The sequence below is a fragment of the Choristoneura fumiferana genome, chromosome 18 (genome assembly GCF_025370935.1).
Source record: "Choristoneura fumiferana chromosome 18, NRCan_CFum_1, whole genome shotgun sequence".
NCBI lineage: Eukaryota > Metazoa > Arthropoda > Insecta > Lepidoptera > Tortricidae > Choristoneura > Choristoneura fumiferana.
This window is the reverse complement of record NC_133489.1, coordinates 20,981,363-21,003,511: the sequence shown is the minus strand read 5'-3', so window position 1 is coordinate 21,003,511 and position 22,149 is coordinate 20,981,363. Positions and strand designations below refer to the sequence as shown.

Genomic DNA, 22,149 nt, shown 5'->3' with positions numbered 1-22,149 from the left:
CCCGGCCTCTACAGTAATGTCATCATCATCATCATCATCCCAGCCTATATACGTCCCACTGCTGGGCACAGGCCTCCTCTCAGAACAAGAGGGCTTGGATCATAGTTCCCACGCGGGCCCAGTGCGGATTGGGAACTTCGCACGCACCATTGATCGCGCTTCGCAGGTTTGTATATTCCAGCATGTGTCAACAGGGGCAGACTGTAAACCAGCGCTGACAGCTTCCGCGTAAGCGCAGCATTAGCTGAGTTTGCTCCTTTTGCCGCAGGACAGACTACTATCTTGTATTGTTTATATTGTTGTCTTGCATTGTTTGTACTGTTGGCAATTAAACATTTTCTTTCTTTCTTTCTTTCTTTCTTTCTTTCTTTGTGCAGGTTTCATCACGATATTTTCCTTCATCGCTAAGCTCGCGGTAAATTTCAAATGTAATTCCGCACATGAATTTAGAAAAACTCAGAGGTGCGAGCCGGGGTTCGAACCCACGACCCTCTGCTTGAGAGGCGAAGGTCAAACCACTAGGCCACCACGACTTCCAAATATTACATTCCAGAATTAAAAAACATCTTGTATATACGTTTCAACTAATACCGAAAATATACATAATCTAGCGTCACCGAATGCGACAAAGAAAATGGTAAGTGTCGCACAACAGTATTCAAATCGATAGACCTTCGATAGCGGAATAATTCAAGTTTGCTCGGCGCGATGCTGAATTTAAATAATGCCGCGGTATTAAACAGAAGCCTTTTCACAAAATTAATAGGGCTGTTTTCCGTGATACGGAACGACATCGCAATTGCTATTAGAATGCCTTTGAAAGTAGAATTCGAATCGTCTCGAAGAACTGTGGAGAATCAGGAGTGGTGATCCTTATTGCATATTGACGACCGGATGGCCAAGTGTTTAGAGAACCTGACTACGAAGCTTGAGGTCCCAGGTTCGATACCCGGCCGAGCCAGATATTTGTATGAATAATACTAATGTTTGTTCTCGGGTCTTGGATGTTTAATATGTATTTATCTGTATAAGTATGTTTATCAGTTGCCTAGTATCCATAGTACAAGTTTTGCTTAGTTTTGGACCAGGTCAATTTATGTCAAGTGTCACGTGATATTTAAGTTATATCAATAATACAACTGAGTTTTAGTCTTAGTTTGGCACATTTAATTAGGTGGTTTCTGGCCTATAGTGGCAAATTCGAAGAAACTGAATCACGTACCAGCGTGGAATCTTTTCATAACCAATTTCGCTATAATTTCTTTGGCATATGTAAGGGAAGTCAACATGACGTTAGTAGTGCAAAGATTCCACCCTGGTACGTGAATCAGTTTCCGTGACTGTATATTGTATATCCCGCCGATATATAGACTCCATAGATCAAATCTCATGAAAAACTGAAACAATTATTTTTAAACTTCTCCTTTATAACGACGGGTGGGATGGGAATAAAATATGATTTCTTTATATTGTAATTATAAAAAAAACCTAGCTACTCTACCTACACGGTTAGTAATTAACTAATTAAGGATCCTCAATCTATCCTAATAATTTAAAAATGAAAACAAATATAATATACATTTTTATAGCCTGTCCCACTTGTAATGTTCCACTGCTGGGGAAAAGCCTTTCCTCATTCTCCGTGTGCATGTACGTAGGTACATATGCATGTGTGTGTACATATTGAGTTTTGTATTTTTAACACTTTACTAATACTCTGATGAATAACACACTAAATACAATCATTTTCAGATTAGTTACTATGACTATTCGGCCTTTTTAAAGCACAAGGTGGTACCTGAAAAAAAAAACACTTGAAGAATGAATGTCCAAACTATGCAATGATATAAATAGCTCAAAAGTGTGTTTATTTTGATACCGCCTTTTACCTTAAGGTGCCTGCCAAACGAAAGCAATGGCGTTAGAAATTACCATTATAGAATTCAGTCTCTATCGACATTAACTAGGCATTCAAGGGCCGACGAAACAAATCCTCGAGAGTACAGGTGCTTTATCAGTTCTTTGTGAAGAGGCGTAAGGGCTGGCGCGCACATTCTACTTTGCGATTGTGAACCATTGATAAAAATATGAACATTTATTTAATTTATTATAGGAAGAATAGCTAAAAACATAAAAGTATGCAGCCATTTCCTTCGTCAAATTAATAAAAAAACAACCACCATTAATGATTTTAGTCCCTCATTATCTCAGCCATATGTACGTCTCACAGATGGGTACAGGCTCTCAGAATGCGGGGGCTTGGTAGTTCCCACGCGAGCCCAGTGTGGATTGGGAACTTCACACACACCATTTCTTCGCAGGTTTGTGCAGGTTTCTACACGATGTTTTTCTGTACCGCAAAGCTGGTGGTAAATTACAAATAAACGTTGCACAAGAATTCCTTAAAATTCAGGGGCGTGAGCCCGGAGTTTAACCCGTGAACCTTTGTTTGAGAGGCCATAGGTCCAAACACTAGGCCACCACGGCTATTTAGTCTTTATATTTTTTTCTTATAATTGAAAAAGAAAAAGTACTTTTCCAATATGTTTTAATACTAACTGAACTAATTATATTTTTGTACACTTGCCTTTTAGAACCTACCTAAGTTGGATTATTCGACGCTCATGCCATTATTGTTTCTTCCTAGTCGCGATTCTGCACAATATGGATTCCACACATTTGCTTTTGATCACATTCCTTATTCTTCGCAGTCAGTAGTTTTATACAATCCGGTTTCTTCCTAGTCGCGATTCTGCACAATATGGATTCCAACATTTGCTTTTTTGATCACTTCTTTTTCTTCGCAGGTAGTAGTTTGATGTACCTCGACGAAAATCAGTTTAAAAAGCTATCAATTTATTTCCCATGTAGGTACATTGTACAGTCAGCGTCAGAGATATTGTGCCCCCCCCTACATAGATTGGTTGTATGCAGGGGGGGGGGTTCACATATCTCTGACGCTGACTGTACAATTGTACCTACATGGGAAATAAATTGATAGCTTTTTAACTGATTTTCGTCGAGGTACATCAAACTACTACTGCGAAGAATAAGAATGTGATCAAAGCAAATGTGTGGAATCCATATTGTGCAGAATTGCGACTAGGAAGAAACCGGATTGTATAAAACTACTGACTGCGAAGAATAAGGAATGTGATGAAAAGCAAACTGTGTGGAATCCATATTGTGCAGAATCGCGACTAGGAAGAAACCGGATTGTATAAAACTAATGACTGCGAAGAATAAGGAATGTGATCAAAAGCAAATGTGTGGAATCCATATTGTGCAGAATCGCGACTAGGAAGAAACAATAATGGCATGAGCGTCGAATAATCCCCTAAGTTATGTGAATGATAATCAATTAGGCACAAATAAACAAAGCACCCAGTCCCACTCCTTTACGGAAGAATTCTTCTCACTCGCCTGTTTACGTATAATCGCACTGTTCGCGTCGTCCCTTTAATATTGTTTTTTTTCATCGGCGTGAATAAAGAATTTTGTTTCGCGATAAATAAACAAGCGTGTCGCCCACGCCACCTGGTGCTGGCAAAAGGAAGCACAAGGACTGTCTCACAATATAAGTGTTTATTGAAAAAGTCGTAAATGTGAAAGAGAAAATATGTTTCTGATCAGAATTAAATTTTTTATACTAGCTTTTGTTGCTGACTGTATTTACTTTTTGTTGATGTACTTGCATTGTCATTAAACTTACAAAATGTATGCCAAATTTCAAGTCCATCCGACAGCTGAAAGTTAGTCAAAATATACTTGCAAGATTTGACCCAAAAACAACAACAAAAATAAACAGGGCAAGTTAAATAAAAGTTAGTAACAATTTGAAAGTACCAATTTAATTTGAACATTTTTTAAAATGAAAAAGTGAAAACAAATAAGTAGTGGTCTATAACTAGTGGAGTATCTTAAACTTGAACAGTCGGGACGTGGTCGGGACCCATTTAAAATTATGACCATCTCAAAAATGCCCAGTATTGGGTCCCGATGGTTAAAAGTTCAAGTTAATTAACGGAGTTCTAGATTACTAGAGTTGTTTTATAAATAAATTTCATGAGACTATGGACGCCAATCGGCCTAGTCCAAACTAAGCAAAGCTTGTACTATGGGTACTTGGCAACGGATAAACATACTTATATAGATAAAACAACTTGAAAGAACTAACCATTTTGTAGCTTGGATGACGATTGTAGGTTGCATGCAAGCCTCAAATGACGCCGCCGTGGACAGTAAGCCTTACATAGATAGATTAGATACTTAAATATTATATATTTTAAACATCCAAAACCCGAGAGCAAACATCTGTACCTATTATTCATACAAATATCTGCCCCGATCTGAGATCGAACCTGAGAGCTCAAACTTCATAGTCAGGTTCTCTAACCACTTGGCTATCCTATACTCATAAGCTATATAGGTATACGTTGTTTATTAGTCAGGTATTCAGTTACGCTACGCTTAAAGAGGTAGGGTAGGATAGGGTGTTAATAAGAAGATAATCGTTCAGTAATTTATTAAATATCCTTGGCTTGGGACGCCACTCTCTCTCTTTGGCAGAAAAGCAGTTACTATACATTGAATTATGATACAATAACGATATTACATTCCACTTTATTATCATACAGGCGTCACTGCTGCCAAGGTGACGTCACATCGTATAAGGAAAATATCCGAATAGTTTTTGCGTTCGCGAACGAGGAAATGCGCGGTAAACGGGACTTATGAGCTGTTCCTCCTTTTTATTATTTGTTTGTATCACAAAGCGAGTATGTATGAAGGAGTTTACTTCAGCTATGTGACGTGGATGTTTCCATAAAAAATCTAATTAAATAGTCCGTCTGTTAGATTCTCAAAAAATATTGGCCACATATATTTTTTCTTTTTTCAATTAAACAAAAAAATATAAAGATATCACCCGTTTAAGTTTCGCGTGATGTCACACCGTGCGCCCCCCCCCACTTCCGAAATTTTACGTGCTATATATGTATATCTAACTGTATAAACTATAATAATATCTGTTTTAATACCGTCACTATTTAAAAAAAGTAGTGACGATACGTTCCGCGGCTCCTTTTGCATTCGCCTCCAAAAAAGTACAATACAATACTACTCAATAAAAAACAGAAAAATACAATCCAATGCAATACAATTCAATAAAATACAATACAGTACAATAAAATACAATACAATACAATGCCTCTTTATTGTACACCACAATAGTAAGCAATACAGAAACAGGTACACAGAGAGTAAAATTACAAGGTATATTAGAAAAGTGTACAACATTTTATTTCAAACATAATTATACTAATATTATAAATGTTTGTGAGTATGATTATCTACCTACGTGCGTGTGTTTGTTGATCCTTCACGCTAAAATAGTTGGATGGATTTAGATAAAAAAAAAAACAGAACATTAATAAGCAAGCCGGCCCTCGCCTTACATCAATGAATTATTTAAAAATAAAAAGATAAGTGAATTAAATAACAGCAAAAATAATAATCTTGGTGAAATTAACAAAATACTCCTTTCATGACTTCTTCCAATCCCAAAACGAGCAAAATAAATAATAATATGTAATAATAGTTTAAACTACTCACAAGTAACCGATAATTAACTAACGATATAAAGATTGGTTTAACTGGCCTCCAGTTAGCAAGTTATTTAGTTAAAAACTTGTGTTGCTCTCGTCATTACCACCTACCCGCTTTAGTTCATAGATTTTTGTTCACCATGTTTGTGTGGTACCCTCTCTTACCTAGATTTAAGTTAAATTAATATTGTTTTTCTCTATAAGTGATTTTTTGTAAATCTTTTGAGAAAATAAATATCTTAAACCATAAACCATAGATACAATTTGATATGTAAATGGAGCTGGTTTGCCTGGAAGAAATACATATAGGCTTTTTACTGATCCACTTTCATACCGATATTACCAAGGGATAGGAATAAAATCCCAATCTTTCAACCACTAAGTTTAACCCTTAATAAGGCAGAGGCGAGTTAGTGACCACATGCATTGACTTTGAAATTCAAACTTATTGCTTTAGTAATAAGTTACAATACTGATTGTAATTATTGAAAATATGACTAGCTTTAAAAATATTCTTTGCCAGGTATGTATTCTGTGGTAGTACGCTCCAATAAATGGGGCCTTTTAAAGGGTTAAAGTCATCAAATTTGGTATGGTTTTTTTTCATACGTAAATGAAGACCACCATGTAATTTTTTGAAAATCCCAGTGGATTTTGGCTAAATCCCGAAATTTTAATTCGTCTAGATCTAATACATGAAGTACGCAAGTATCGGAAGTGGAAATGAACATGAAAATCTTACGTCGCATTCGTAAAATTAACGCACAGCTGAGTTTCATCTTGAGCCGTACTTATTCTCATTTCTATCCTTACGTGCCAGTGACGCAAGAAGCTGCGTCAGCAAGAAACGCGGACGTTAACGTAACGTTATTTATCGCGTTTGCGTTTCGCCTGCGCTTGACGTGCGTAATGGAACGGATGAGGTGACAGCAGAAGGGCTACTACGAAATTCCAGAATCGAAGTTCGTATCGTACCGAAGTTCGTATCGTACCATCCCTCTCACTCTCGTATTAAATAATATTAGCGTCTGCGAGACGGTACGACACGAACTTCGATTTTCGAATTTCGTAGTAGTCTCTCAGTTACTTTATGTATTCGTATTTTTAACCCTCGACGCATAAACTTCGCGAAACCTGTTATGCGTAATAAGTTTCGGACATTAAAAAGTATGGCAAATAGATGCACCCTAATATTATAAACGTAAAAGTTTGTATTGTTACTTCGCGCTAAAACGGCTGAACGGATTTCGATGAAATTTGGTATGTAGATAGCTGGACATCTGAAATAAAGATAAAGTATAATTTATTTGCCACAATACAAAAAAAAAAACTTATTATATTACTAATTAATATAAAAACTAGATATAACACAAGCTTTTGCTAAAAAAAAACACATAAGTAAGCTACTTTTATCTCGATATTTCCGCGGGATCAGGATAAAATCTTCAAATCTCAACTGCTGAGTTTAGAGTCATGTAATTTAGCACGGTTGTTTTTAGTGCAACATCAATGAAGAACACGATATAACTTTTTGGGAATTTCCACGGGAATTTTGTCAAATCCCGGAATTTCAATTCATCTGCTTGATCTATAATATACGCATGCGAAGCCGCGGGTAAACGCTATAGTCTCGCTAATATTACAAACGCGTAAGTTTGTAAGTCTGTTTGTTACTTCATCACGTCTAAACCGCTGAACCGATTTAGGTGTAATTCGGTATATTATAGATAGTTTGAGTCCCCGGGAAGGATATTGGATAGTTTTTATCCCGGAAAAAATAGTTCCCGCGGGATAGCCATAAACGATTCTACTCGGACGCAGCCGCGGGCAACAGCTTGTAAATAAATAAATAATAGCTAGATATAGTTTTACTGGGTGGTAGTTTTCTAAACGAAATTTCATAATTGCAGTTAACGACCAGCATACATTGACCATACAGCATAAATTTAATGGCCGAACGCGATATTATAATCTAAATTCAAAGCATTCCTTAACTGCATAAACTGCATTTAATAGTTCGGAATTATGCAAATTTCCGGTTAGAAACTCGATCATGGAAGCATGCTGCTTTGATTAAAGTTTAATCATTAAACAATGACAGAAATATTAAGTTTTCGGAATTTATGTTTGTTTTTATTTCCGGATAAATACAACCCAAGGCTCTTCATGGCTAGAATAGGCCGTTACTGAACCTTTTCATCAGGTAAGATAGATAGGGGTCAATCACGGATAAGTTATATAATTATATAAAAAACGTGCTTAAAAATGACCATGTAGCTTTTGATTGAATAGTGCGCGTGATGTTTACAATCGGCTCTCGACCCTCGTGGGGTACTGCGACGGTCCAAGCCCTCTCATTCTGAGAGAAGGCCTGTGCTTTTCAATAAGGCATAATGATGAGTTGGTATTATTTACGAGTGAGAAACGCGAATGTTTAAACCATTATATCCTTTGTTCTTCCCAAGATCTCAAACTATCTCTTGAGTTGAGTAATACGAGTATTATATTATATTATTATATGCAGGTGGTAGGACCTTGTGCAAGGTCCGCCCGGATTGCTACCACCATCTTGCTCGCTAATCCTGCCGTGAAGCAGCAGTGCTTGCACTGTTGTGTTTCGGCGTGGAGAGTAAGACAGCCGGTGCAATTACTGGCACTTGAGGTATCCCATCTTAGACCTCTAGGTTGGCAACGCATCTGCAATACCCCTGGTGTTGCAGATGTTTATGGGCAGTGGTTAGCTCTTACCATCAGGAAATATTCGCGTGAAAAGGACTTTAATTCATGAGCCACCATGGAACCATTTCACAGTAAACGTCATTGTGACATCGCATTAATTAACAATGAAAATCGTTAAGTATGACTTTTCCTTTAAAAAGGTTCCATGGTGGCTTAATGTCCTTGGTTGTACTACTCACATTCTCATTTATAATTTAAGATAGCAAAGTATTGATACATGGAAACACAAAATCATGTAGGTATTTCAGCAAGCAACGCCGAGCACCTCCGCAATGAATCGTGAACAGCGGTGTATCGCCTTATCTTGCTGACAAATGCGCGGGCGGCACGCCAGAGCAATCGCTCTTGCTACCTTTCCGTTACAGTGATGGCGAACTGTCGATAGTTTTGATATTGATAGTCGATAATTACTACCTACTTAAACTGTTTAAGCACACAAAAACTTGAACGTTCAAAAATATGTAGGAGAAGGGGTCAGACATTATCGTAATCAATTAAATGTCAATCAATTGGACAAATATTCTTTAACGTAATTAATACTAATTACATCTTATGTCATTAAACTACCAACGAACATAAGTAATTAAAGAAAGAAAGAAAGAAAAACATTTATTCGTGACATTTTACAAATTAAAGAAAAAGAAAAAAGGAAATAAAGACAAATTTTGTCACGAAATGGTCCCAATTCCGCATGATGTCATCCTTGCGGCCGACGCTGGTCTTCCGTTGGGACCATTGTGTTACGTGTTAGCAAGTTCTCCACACAATAATCAACCGCTTAGCGGAGCCACAAAACAGATAGTTCAGAAATCAATCTCCATACTAGTGTGCTCACGGACACGATATCTCGGACCGGTTGGGACCAGTGCGAGCGCGGCAACAAAAAAAAAGTTATTATAGCTGTTCAGTGGACGGTTGTTTAAATTAAATAATCGTGAATTTCGCCAATAACGAAATCGTCGCAAGATAGGTACTTTCTGTGACAAATTCATAATATAACAATGACATTAAAATTAAAATATTTTAGTTATTAATTTATATTTCCATTCTTCCCGTTTCATTCTCAACAATAAATCAAACAACTAGATACGAGTGCCACTACCACGATAGTTTTTTTGTGCATAAGCCATAGTTGACAACCTTAGAGCGACCGCCGAGCGTAGGTATGAAAAGTGAAGTACATACAGGAGATTGACTTCTGAACTATCTGTTTTTTGTGGCGGAGCCACAACATGTGCATCGGGCCACAGCTAAGTGAGAACTCCCCTCCATCGCTGTTCGTCGGCTTTTACAACGCCACGACAACCCAGTTACAAGCCAAGCCACGTAATGCACCTGGGGTACCCGAGATGGATGGCGTGATCGGTTGTTGCCTGGCCCGTTGCATGTGTTGGTTACTATGCGCAAGACCAGTTTCTTATTCTAATAATATAATAATGTCGCGCCGACAAATATATTCTTTAAATTATGGCGACGTTTCAGGCGTATGATAGTGGCCGTCATGGTTACAAATAGTTTATATTGTTATATTTAGTTATAGTTAAATAATTTTCTATAAAGGAGACAGGAGGAAGGAAATTATAGCTGCCAAAACGTTATTTTGTAGGAAAAATAAAAAAAACACATATTTAACAAACAATAGTCTATGTTCATCTGGTTGTCGGTCTGTTCATAACAAGTATTGTATATTTACAGTTTTATTTTTACAATACTTATTGAAAAACCAGAATATGATGCTATTACATTACCGCTTTGTTCGTAATTTTTGTGTGTAGGTAGAATCGTTCAATAATTGTTTGGTGGAAATCAAAGTCAGCGCTGCGTGCTGGTTTTGAATTGGTAACAAAAATCAGTCTTTTTTTTTATACGACTGGATGGCAAACGAGCAAGTGGGTCTCCTGATGGTAAGAGATCACCACCGCCCATAAACATCTGCAAACCAGGGGAATTGCAGATGCGTTGCCAACCTAGAGGCCTAAGATGGGATACCTCAAGTGCCAGTAATTTCACCGGCTGTCTTACTCTCCACGCCGAAACACAACAGTGCAAGCACTGCTGCTTCACGGCAGGATTAGCGAGCAAGATGGTGGTAGCAATCCGGGCGGACCTTGCACAAGGTCCTACCACCTGCATATCTCATTAGTGTTGAGTCTACATCAAACCACGTGAAAAAGCACCGCCACTACCACCACCACCACCACCAGGTGAAATGTATTTATCAACCTGTGGCTTATCCAATGCCGGGATATATTTGCTCATGACGGCGAATATAGCCACTTTTTACGTACGAGTACTACACAGCCGTTGGGCTATCAATAACGCAAATTATACGTTTAAAGATAGTTTTGTTAATTTCGATATTAATAATAAACACATCGGGACTTTGCATACTAACAACAATTAATAATTACCTTGGCGTTTCGACCACATTAAAGTGGCCGTGGTCACGAGAGACTCAAGTAATATAATACGTAGTGTATAATGTGGTCGAAACGTCGATGTAATTATTACTCGTCGTTAGCGTGATAAGTTCCGATTGTGATAGTAATTATGAGTGAAAATCCCAAAAGTTTCATCATCATCATCATCAGCGTACAGCAGTCCACTGCTGGACATAGGACTCTTCCATGGCGCGCTACAACACTGTCTTCATCCCCTCGCATCCGTCCGCCGCCAGCGACCTTCTTAATGTGGTCCATCCACCGTACCTTAGGACACCATACGAAATACGAAAGTTTAAAACATTATAATTTTGATAATTTAGGAAAAAAGGAAGAAAAAATAAACATTTATTCAGGAAAAAATATATTTAATCGATACTTTATCAATAAGCGCATATCGAACGGCAGCACTACTTATTTATTAAGCATGAGGGCGTACACAACATGTGCGTGTCACGTAAGAATTGACGTTTGCAATTGTGGCCGTTGAAAAAAGGTGTTTGGTTTTGCTGTTACACGGGTCATTGAAATTTTGGCATGCTTTTTCATTAGCGACTTACAGTTTAGGTACTTTGGTTTTTAAGCCCCGACGCAAAAAGAGGGGTGTTATAAGTTTGACCACTATGTGTGTCTGTGCGTCTGTCTGTGGCACCGTAGCTCCTAAACGGGTTGACCGATTTGAATGCGGTTTTTTTATGAAATCAGGTTTTTTAGCGATGGTTCTTAGACATGTTTAATCAAAATCGGTTCCTTTAGCTGTTTTTGAGATATTGAACTTTGAAGACAAAGTCGGGGGTTTTACAACTTTTAGTTGGTTAGGTTATTCATTTTAAATCGATAATTCATATTTGAAATCACAATGAAGTACACATATAATACTAGTAATTAAAAAACGATAAAATTTATAAAACGATAAAGATTCTCGTAAAGATTGGAGCGGCGACCACGAACCTGAAGGCGAAGCGTCGGCAGACCTGCCACTAGGTGGACTGGCGACATCGCGAGAGTTGAGATGCCAGGATGAAAAATTACGACTGTACGATGGGTACTGGAACTTACTGAGAGAGCACGATAAATACGAAGATTTCCGATAAAATACGATGTATTTTCTAGTGTATATGTCGGCGGCCGATCGTAAAATTCGCCAGATCACGAAATTCCTAGGCACATCATGAAATGGCGCCATTTCGTGAATTGGCTAAGGGACATCTGCCATATCGTTAAAAACTCACCGTTTAACGATTTGCCTAGTGACGTTAAGGCAGATCATGAAATTCCTAGGCATATCATGAAACGCCACCATTTTTTCATGATTTGGCCAGTTTAGGCAGATCACAAAATTCCACGCCGTCATGTCGGTTCTGGCACTTCGCCGACCGCTGCCGCGGCACGCTCGCTTCGCTCGCTTGGCTCGTGCGTTGTGGTCACAGTTCATACTAACCACTCCTCGCTTCGCTTGTCGTACCTAAATTTTTTTTCGGCATATCACTATGTGCCCGGTATACAGCTAGGAATATCGACAAATGCGTTGCTCTAATCGATCTGCCGTATTGTTTCTCAGGCACATCGTGATATGCCTAGTCAACTTTTAGGCATATCATGAAATGGCGCCATTTCTCGATATGCCTAGGAATTTCGTGATCTGGCGGATTTTACGATCGGCCGCCGACATATGGATTCAAATAAAAAAAACAAATATTTTATTCATATGACATTGTACACGCTACTTAATTATTATTTAAATATACAAAAGGATATACTAGGACATAAAATATAAACGTGCCTGAAGATTACATCTTTACTAGGTTCTTTGTGTGACAAAAATATGACTGCTTTCAGTCAGTGGCGTAGCTAGGTAACCTAGGGCCCTGGGGCAAATAAAAAAATGGGGCCCACTGCTATCAAAACTGGTAAGGTTTTTTGAAGTAAACTCATTATATATACAAATACTTTAAAAATGCTAAGCAACTTTATCATCAGCTATAAAGCAGAATTTCGAGGGCCCCCTGCCCGCCTAGCCCCTTGGTAGCTACGCCACTGTGCAGAACATTTATGTTTCTCGCACAAACATAGCAGGCTTGCACCTTGATGGTGGAGTTCAAATAAGTTATAGTATTCTGTCTTTCAATTCACATTTCTCATTAAAACACTGTAAGTAATAATTAATAACGACAACAACCCAAGCTAAACATTTATAAATCATCGACTTGCCAAGTAGCTGCATGGTGTTTCCATATCTTTCGGACCAAACTCCGAGTTATATGTCGGTAAGAACACGAACTCGAAACTTCCATTAACGAAGGCGGGAAACTTCGCCTACTTTGAGCAATTTTCGAATGTTTTTCATTAGCAATTTGGTAATTCCATGCCAAGTAAATACGAGTATGTATAATTAAACCAGTTTCCAATTTAAGTTTGTGATGTCGAAAATAAAGCGATAGTTAGCGATGAAATGCGGCCCAAGCCCTCTCATTCTGAGAGGAGGCCTGTGCCCAGCATTCGGATGTATATAGGTCGTGATGTGACTCCGCAAAAAAAAGCCTTATAGTATGACTGAATAAAATCAAAAAAATAAAGATTAAATATTTTCCGGCTTTATTCAGAAATAATACAAAATATAGTCTATAAAATAATAGTAGAGGAGAATACACATAATATACACAACGATTTTTGACTGAAATAATAGCAGAAAATTTTAAATATAGAAACCCAAGCGAAAGGTATAGGAAGCACAAGAGGTAGACTTGCATAAGTGCTTAGAAAATTTATGAATGGAGTAAAAAACTCAACAGGCTAATTCATGTTTCAGTGACTCAAAAGATCTAATACTCAGGCTGCTATAATATATTAAGTGGTCTATTTTTGGGTTCACCTTAGTAAGATTTACGGTTGCAGATTAGGAAATTATACGTCACATCATCCACTGGTTCTTATGTTTTGTTCATCTTTGCAAACAGAGCAACAGTACGTTAACAGTGTGGCAACAATCATTTCTTGTTTATCAGCCTGAGCGAAAGGAATCAGCAGTTTCAAATTGTAAGTGCAAACTGTGAATACAATTTCCAGCAGTTACCCTGTGATTATCAAGGGAGACTCGCCATTGTCCTTCTTCTTCATGGGGCAGGTTCTGTGTTTGAGCGGTGTATACTCGGCTTGCTCGACCCTTCGCATTCCACCACCACGGCGACGCTTGCACCGGAACCATTGGCACACGTTCGGGCAGCACGGGCCACAGCAGTGTGGCCCAAGTCGGCCCAAACAAGCCTGGCAGAACCAACAGCTGCAGAGTCTACGAAAGAAGTCCGCTGCCTTTCCCATTGCTGTTCACAGTGTCTTTGAGAAAACCAACGCGTAACTGAGAGTGCACCGTTTTTTTGTAAAAACATCCCTGGTGTGTAATTGCTTGCTGCATTTTTAACACATATGATGTCCTTCGTTTAGGGCAGACGGAAGTTGTGTGGGTAGTTTTTGTTTACACATACTTAGATTTTGTAGTTATTGAGGAAAATAGTCCGTTATTTTATTATTGGTGTTGTCTGACACCTGACACATTGGAGGTGTGATTGGGATTTGACATCTTCTGTGTTTCCAGTTTATGGTGACAGTTTTCACTTTACGCGCTTTTTCTTCTCAACATAATAAAAAAGGTTGCCGAAGAAAACAGTTGCACAATCGATCGTGTATTTTGATCTAGATTTCTAATTTCGGTTCTACTCGTCTGTCTATCTATATATAATAATACCAAATAAAGCTATCGTGTCCGTTTGCCTACCTGAATGAATATTCGAGCGTTTTGTCAGCTCTGTTAAACGTCATTACATTACTCATTACCCGTGCTCATTACCATCCCACGTTTATTAGCACAACAGCCAATACAACAGCACAACGGAAGGACAAGTCGCAAGAATTTTCATCACGCTAAATTCATCGGTATTATCTTAATTTTAATAAAAAAACACTTTTAATACGGCTGCGACTCCACTGAGACGGAGACGAGTGGAGCGGAGAGGAGACGTATAGAGATCGACCAATCCCTACACGTCTCCTCTAATTGTAATCGCAACCCGTGTCTCAGCATTACGGTGGTATCGTAGGGAAAAATAATTACCCACCGTATCACCGACCATACCATAGTGGTACGGTGGGTAATAAAGAAGGGCTCCGCTCCGCTCGTTGCTGCATCAGAGGAGCCGCAGCCTAATATTTGCCGAAACGGTAATGACAAAAAAAGCCGCAAAAACGCTGAATGTTTAACAACCTACCCACTTATAAATTAGTTTTTTGCTATAATGTATTATTATTAACACAGCAAAATGTCATCGTAGTTACGTGCAATTTATTAAACTTACGAATGACGATTCTTTGGATTTTTTTTGGTCTTTGGTCCAATATGTCGTATGGAATAACAGACTATACCTTATTTGTAACTGTAAATAAACAATGTGTAAAAAGGAAAGTTCCAAATAAATCGAAACATGTATTTCGGACAAGTACTTATACAATCACAATACGCTTAACAAGACAATGAAGCCTCACACAAATGGACGCACGCAGACAATACGGTATCGATTTCTCATACAAAAGACAGCGCATTTGTTCCGATTAAACGTTACTGTCAATTCATTAATAAATGTTCGGATAAAGGATTTAATTTTATCTTTATATACTATTTATTCTGACTACGTATTTTTCCAAATTAAACTGAAGAACACATTCAAAAAACAAAATAGTATTGCGAAGCAGATCCTCATTATTCCGTTTTTGGTGGTGGTGATGAGGTTTTTTAGTTTCAGTATAATTTGGAGAAAATATTTCTAATGGAAAAACCATAAAAATAAATTACAAAAATCGGGAAGTGAAAAGCTGAATTTCAGTCATCTCTTTCTCGTACTCAGCGGTTACTGAGAAATTGAAAAGGATAGCGAAATAGTTACATGAAAAATGTTGCGCGGTTAAAATTAGATTCAATAAACTCATGGTTGAACAAAATACAAAACAAGAAACAAAAATAGGACAAACAAAGTAACAGTTAAACACAAACAATGGACGCACATTTACATGAAAATATACTGCATACACGCTAGAACCTTTTCACTACAAATTGCATAATGAATACCTGAGCAATTAGAGCGAAGGCTTACTGCGACGAGGTTCACAATTTAAACAGTCGCAACTTTAAATTATCTAAAATTAAATCTGAAGATAACTAAATTGGATCAATTAGCAAAGTGCTGACAGCTACACTATCCCTTTCTCGCTATTGCTTTACTTATTTATTGTGATAGAAATAGGCGGGAAAAATAGGTCGCACAAGGCGTTATCACAGCAATATGTCTCAACTAATTCATGCTTATGCTTAAACGCTTACTAAAACTTGGCTAGCGTTCAACAGACTCAACCTTTTGCATGCCAACAAACAAGAGCCCACTTATAAATGTTTCTAAAATTATTCTAGTACCAGCCTTTTGATCTAAGTCCAAAATTGAACCCAACCAGGGTGGCAATAAGTTCTTTCAGGCTTACGCAAGCTATGCCAAACTCCCCTTTCATAAGTTTGAGCTTGTATGTGAACGCTGACCAGGCTTGGCAAGCGTACAAACGCGTAAGCGATTGGTAAGCGTGGTAGAACTTTGATCATGATCAGCAAAAAAACTGCCACAGTAACGGACACAGAATTGGTGCAACTTTTACCTCCAAATAGAGCAGGGCTAGGCATAACATCCTTCATCATCATCATATTTTAATAAAACTTGTGGTATCCTCATACCGCATTAACAAGTTAGCCAAGTCACGATCACATACTGAAGACGTAGCGAAGGTAAGCCCTTTACAAGAGGGCTAATGATATGCTGACAGCCCAGGAGACTGTCATGTGGGCAACGCAGTACCGGTCGTTGCTGCATTCTTTGGGGTCTTTAGGGGTGGCCTATATTCAGAATGCTCCTGTTCTGACACTTGGCTACCATTTGAAAACCCACGACACACATGCAGTTTTACGCAGCTACTTCTTCACATAGTTCCCTGAACTCTATCAGGTCTGTATGTGGTCTCGCGAAGCTGAAGTACAGATGGTTTCGGCCAGCCCTGAAGGAGAGCAGCCTCAGTTTCGGCGTGATGTGGAACGTCGCCAACTTGTTGGTGCCGTAGAATTGAGAACGGGGGCGGTCTGTATGACTCTTGGGATGAGAAGGGAGTGTTCTGTAGTGTAATTTTGCTGTCAGTATCAACTGCCATCTCTTCCGATTCAATCGGATTCTGAAAACATTTTGGCGTGTTAGTTTTTGTGGCCGTACCTTTTCTCGATTGCATTGACTTAGAAGTTTGATTTTTCACTGGTTCAAAGGGTGGCATACTTGAGTAATTAATAATTTTAGCATGATACCTCTATGCATTCCTTAGACAAAGGTCTTGACAGACGAACGGATCGACTGATTGAATTGGAACGAAGATAATCTTAGTATTTTTTATAAATTAATGATGGAAGGACCTAACGAGGCGAATTGTTCTAAAACGTTCAATACTTACAATTCTGAAAATTTTATAAATCTTTTCACGGCACTATAAATTTTGACTGTCATCCTGGCAAATTTTGAATATACTGTTTTTTTTTTACAATTTGACTTTTAAGTGACGAAATCCATAGACAAAGAGATAAAGGCCTTTAGAGAAAACAAATATGATAATATCATACAAACAAGATACAAACACACAAAAATCAGTATAGTGAACTAAAAAAAAAAACGAGGTAGAAAATTAGGCAGCTTAATACTTAAAAGTGTTCTCATTCAGACAGCCATTTGGATACAGAAATTAATACGAACAGAAACTAAAGAAAGAATCAATGACTAAAAACTATAATAATGTTGGATCTGAGGCTATGAGCACTAAAAACAGCTAAACGATCTCACGTTCTACTTTTGCTAACATTTAACTGAAAATTTTTTTTCGTACTCAATAACGATAACAAAAACCCAACAATGCCAGAAGAGCCAATAACGACATCGAACGCCGGAAGCTCTCCGTGTAGCCACATAAAAACTACGTACATTTATAAGCATTCCACACGTGCTTGATTTCCTCTAAACACTGTCGGAACAATACAAATCCGTGTAAAATTTTCGCTATTTATATTTATTCGCATTGTTCATAGCGATTTTATGCCTCATAACCATAACGCGGCGACGATGCCGCCATCTATATTCAGCACCCGGCAACGACGCAGGGTAAATTCCCCATCCGAAAACCAACACGAACAGTAAATTATTTCACGAAACCCATCAGTGTCCCTTAGTCCGCATAAATTTAAAAAATAAAAGCGAAACAAATGAAATAAAGTATCTCGCCCATCCTAAAGCATTTTCAACCCTAAGCAACCGGCAGGCTGAAAAATGTCCATTCTGCTCGTTAGCAAACGTTAGAAGGTCCCCGAGTTTCGGGTGTTTTCCACTTTTTTTAACATTGTTTGGGCTTAATAAGAGAGAGAGGCAGGTCCGGTTACGGTGGCCGCGAGCGCGGAATTCATAACTACGTTCAGTTTGTCGACTTATTTACGGCCTCCAAATTTTTCACAAGTTCTAAGTGGCCGGGTTTAGAAGTTGCCTGCGAGGTCGCGCCGATTTTTGCCTTGACACCGCTTAATAATTCAACCGACGTGCGCTACGTACTGTTGTTTAAGAAACACTTTACGCCGTGCTTAGGAGAAAATGAGTGGCGAGATTTACGAGCCGAGGTTTAACGGCTAAGCCAGAGTATGCCAAATGTACACTTTATAATTTAAGTAGATTGTACGTGTATTATCGCGAAGAGCTGAACTTTGTGAAGTAAGGGGTGCTAAACTGTGATAACCTGCCAAGTTGGATTTTTACGCAATTTGTTTAAGAATTCTGGATCGTAATGCGTTAAGGAGGCTCTTTTGTAGGTAGCCAAAGTTTAGCTGCTAAACCGCATTACTCGTCGAAAATACAAACTGAGACGTGGATGCACAGAAAAAGCAGAAAAAGAGACCAGCGCTGGGAATCAAAACCAGGTCCTCAGTAATCCGTGCTGCGTGCTATAACCCCTACACCACCGCTGGACAGGAGTCTAGACACGAATTTCAGGAATCCCAGGTTGCTTTTTTTCACTACACTACTTATTATGGTTTACCATTTATTGTCATCATTGTATCAGTAACAGCCTATTCATACACTTGCCTTCAATAGATCTAATCGATTCGATATTGTATTGTAGTGATTTAAGTGGACTATACCTAGTGCCATCCACGAAGATGCGTGATTTTGTCAAAATTAGATATTAATGGCATTGTAATAAGAACCACGACACGCGTCATCGTGAATGACTCTACCTATAAATTTGACCCCAAATTACTCGTGATAAGCCTTTCCCCCTGTCAAAACATAAGACAGGCAATGACTTCATGATTATCTTGAGACACTGATCTTGTCTATTCAAAAATTAGACCGAGAATATTATTTAAAAAAAAAATTAAGTATAACGTTTTTTGTTTAGTGTGTGATGAAGTGCGCATGACCTCGTTAAATTTAAGTTTAAACTTGCACTTTGTGAGTATCTGTGAAATTCTGTAATTGACTCTATAAGCCTTGTAGGCTTTTTTGAATTTCGATTTAAGGCTTAAACTGACAGTTCTTGTATGGATCTGACAGGACTTAAGACCACTTAAACCTAGATTAAAAAGCATACAAGTGGACGTACGTCACTATTTTCGTAATCTTTATTTTTGTATAAGCTGTTGGTTCTCCGCACCTCCGCAAAGTAACGTCTGATTCAATAAATTAACAAAGTAATTGTTTTTAGTTGTTTAATCTTAATCTTTTGAGATCTTCTGCAGCCGACTTTTCCGTGCCGTGTTATTAAGGAACAATAAGAGTTTTCCTCCACTTGTTTGTAAAGAGTCCATAAACCCGGTCGTTTGTCGGGCCGCGGGCGTAGACGTATTACGTTTTATTCCCTCTTCGGACTTTTTGATTAAGTATGTTATATTTGCACAAAGAGCCGTATAATGTTACATTGTTTTATGGACACAAAATTATTATATGTGTTGTAATTAGTTTTACTAACGCGTAAAGCTTTGTAGTGTCGCAAATATCGTCAGGTTTTTAACAGTAGGTACCTAATTAACTAATTATGTGTACCTAACTATTACCTAACATTTATGTATTTCTAGGAAACTAAGTAAGGAAATAAAATTTTGAAAAATATGGACTTAAAATCAAAAAACCGGAGTAAAAAAACGGAGTTATACTGGCGCACCGAGGTGTCCACAAAATTTTGTATAACACATAGGCAAGTTTTTATTCCTATAATTCCCATGGGATGGAAAATTTTAGAGGGAGATTTTTTGGATATAAAGTTTTCTTTTACGTTTTTTACGTAGTGCATGACGACGAATGTCATTTTGGGGAATTTTATAGAAATTGAGCAAATTTAGTCATATCCCGGTTTTTTTTTATGGGACACTTGACACCAATTGACCTAGTCCCAAACTAAGCAAATACTATGGATACTAGGCAACGGATAAACATACTTATATAGATAAATACATACTTAAATACATATTAAACATCTAAGACCCGAGAACAAACATTCGTATTATTCATACCGGCCGGGAATCGAACCCGGGACCTCAAGCTTCGTAGTCAGGTTCTCTAACCACTTGGCCATCCGGTCGTCTTTGACTTGCCAATTTGACTGTCAGATCTAACAGTTAACTCGAGCGAAGCCTCAGGTAAAACTAGTTTTTAAAATCTAACTAAACTGAATCTGAACCTACCGTGAGACTCACTCATATTAAATGATATTGTAACGGATAACTCACGTCTTAAACCGAGTTTAGTTCAGTGTGCGTGTTGAGGCAGCCGCCGAGTCGCGTGCTCCTGAGAAGAAGGGCTACGAAATTGCCCGAAACAGTCGAGCTAAACTCGGTTTAAGGCGTGAGTTATCCGTTACAATATCATTTAATATAAACTGAATCTAGTATGAACTGTGAATGTGGCATGAAACAGCTGCCAACTTCCGTGATCGACACATGTTTGAAATTCATATCATAGCCTGTCTTGTGAAGTCTACATATAATAGAGAAACGCAGAATATATCCGCGCGTAGTATACAGTATACACACTACATTGAGGAACTAAAGCTTACCGCCTTTGTACTTTAAGAAGTACAAAGGCGGACTTATCCCTTTAAGGGATCTCTACCAGTCAACCTTTGAGTGGATGAAGAGCAATCAGTTGTAGTTGTTGGTTGTAGGAGTATTATTTTTAATTTATGTAAGTATTTTAAGTCTTAGATATTTCAACTTCCACGAAGACTTCAAAAAAAGAGGTTCTCAATTCGACTGCATGTTTTTTGTGTGTGTGTGAGACAGTGAGCGAAAACTCGCCACTTGCATCCAACGGTTGCCCGCAACTCTCAAGATATTATCAGTCCACCTAGTGGGAGGTATGTATGTAAATATGTATGTAAACTCTTTTTTGTACAAAATAAATGAACAAACACAACTGACAAACATCGAGATAATTATAAGAAAGAAAGAAAGAAATACATTTATTCACAACACAACAATAGACAACAATATTATTAAGTACGATAGTATAGATAGATAGTAAGATAGTATGTGTCATTGCGGTTGTGAATCGGACACATATGTATATGTACAAAGGCGAACTTACCCCTTTAAGGGATCGGTTTGCCTGGTTCTTGTTTACCACTCGAGGACCTTTCTCCCACCACGGTTAACTGTTCTTCCAGTAATGAGACCCGCCCATTGCCTCTTTAACTTGCATACTTTTTGAGCAAAGTCGGTGACTTTCTAGATCTAGATCTTCGGTGAAGTTTCGTATAACCTACACATGTATACATGTAAAAAGGGTGAGCGTCATAAAAGGAGACAAGATTTTGAAAGTAAATATGCACGCCTTTACATTTGCCTTATTATTAGTGGTGTGGGATACCCAAATTATCTTTTTAGGGTTCCGTACCTAAAGGGTGCCAACGGAATCCTATTACTGAGACTCCACTGTCTGTCTGTCTGTCCGTCCGTCCTTCACAGGGCTCCTTCTTTTGAGCCGTAATAGTTAGACACTTGAAATTTTCTCAGAATATGTATTACTGTGGCCGCTATAATATCAAATAAATATTTAAGGGGGCTTCCATACAAGAAACTGATTTTTTTGCCATTTTTTCTGCTAATGTCTAATTTTGTATAATAGCTAATGGTATAGAACCCTTCGTGTGCGAGCCCAACTCGCACTTGACCGTTTTTTATCTTGTCCAAAAACAACTTACAAAGCTGCCGAAGTAAAATCTTTAAAGCTATTTCGATTCCAAGCCGCACCGTATTT

The 22,149-nt window shown here is 38.2% G+C and overlaps 1 protein-coding gene across 1 annotated transcript; it reads right to left on the bottom strand.

The window, feature by feature from the left end:
- Positions 1-15,250: 15,250 nt before the first annotated feature.
- On the bottom strand, positions 15,251-17,390 carry LOC141437745 (uncharacterized). Its single transcript, XM_074101235.1, has 2 exons — positions 17,312-17,390; positions 15,251-17,041 (listed from the first exon to the last, which is right to left on the bottom strand). The coding sequence occupies exons 1-2, from the start codon at positions 17,362-17,364 to the stop codon at positions 16,780-16,782; spliced, it is 315 nt and encodes a 104-aa protein (XP_073957336.1). The 5' UTR covers positions 17,365-17,390; the 3' UTR covers positions 15,251-16,779.
- Positions 17,391-22,149: the final 4,759 nt, after the last annotated feature.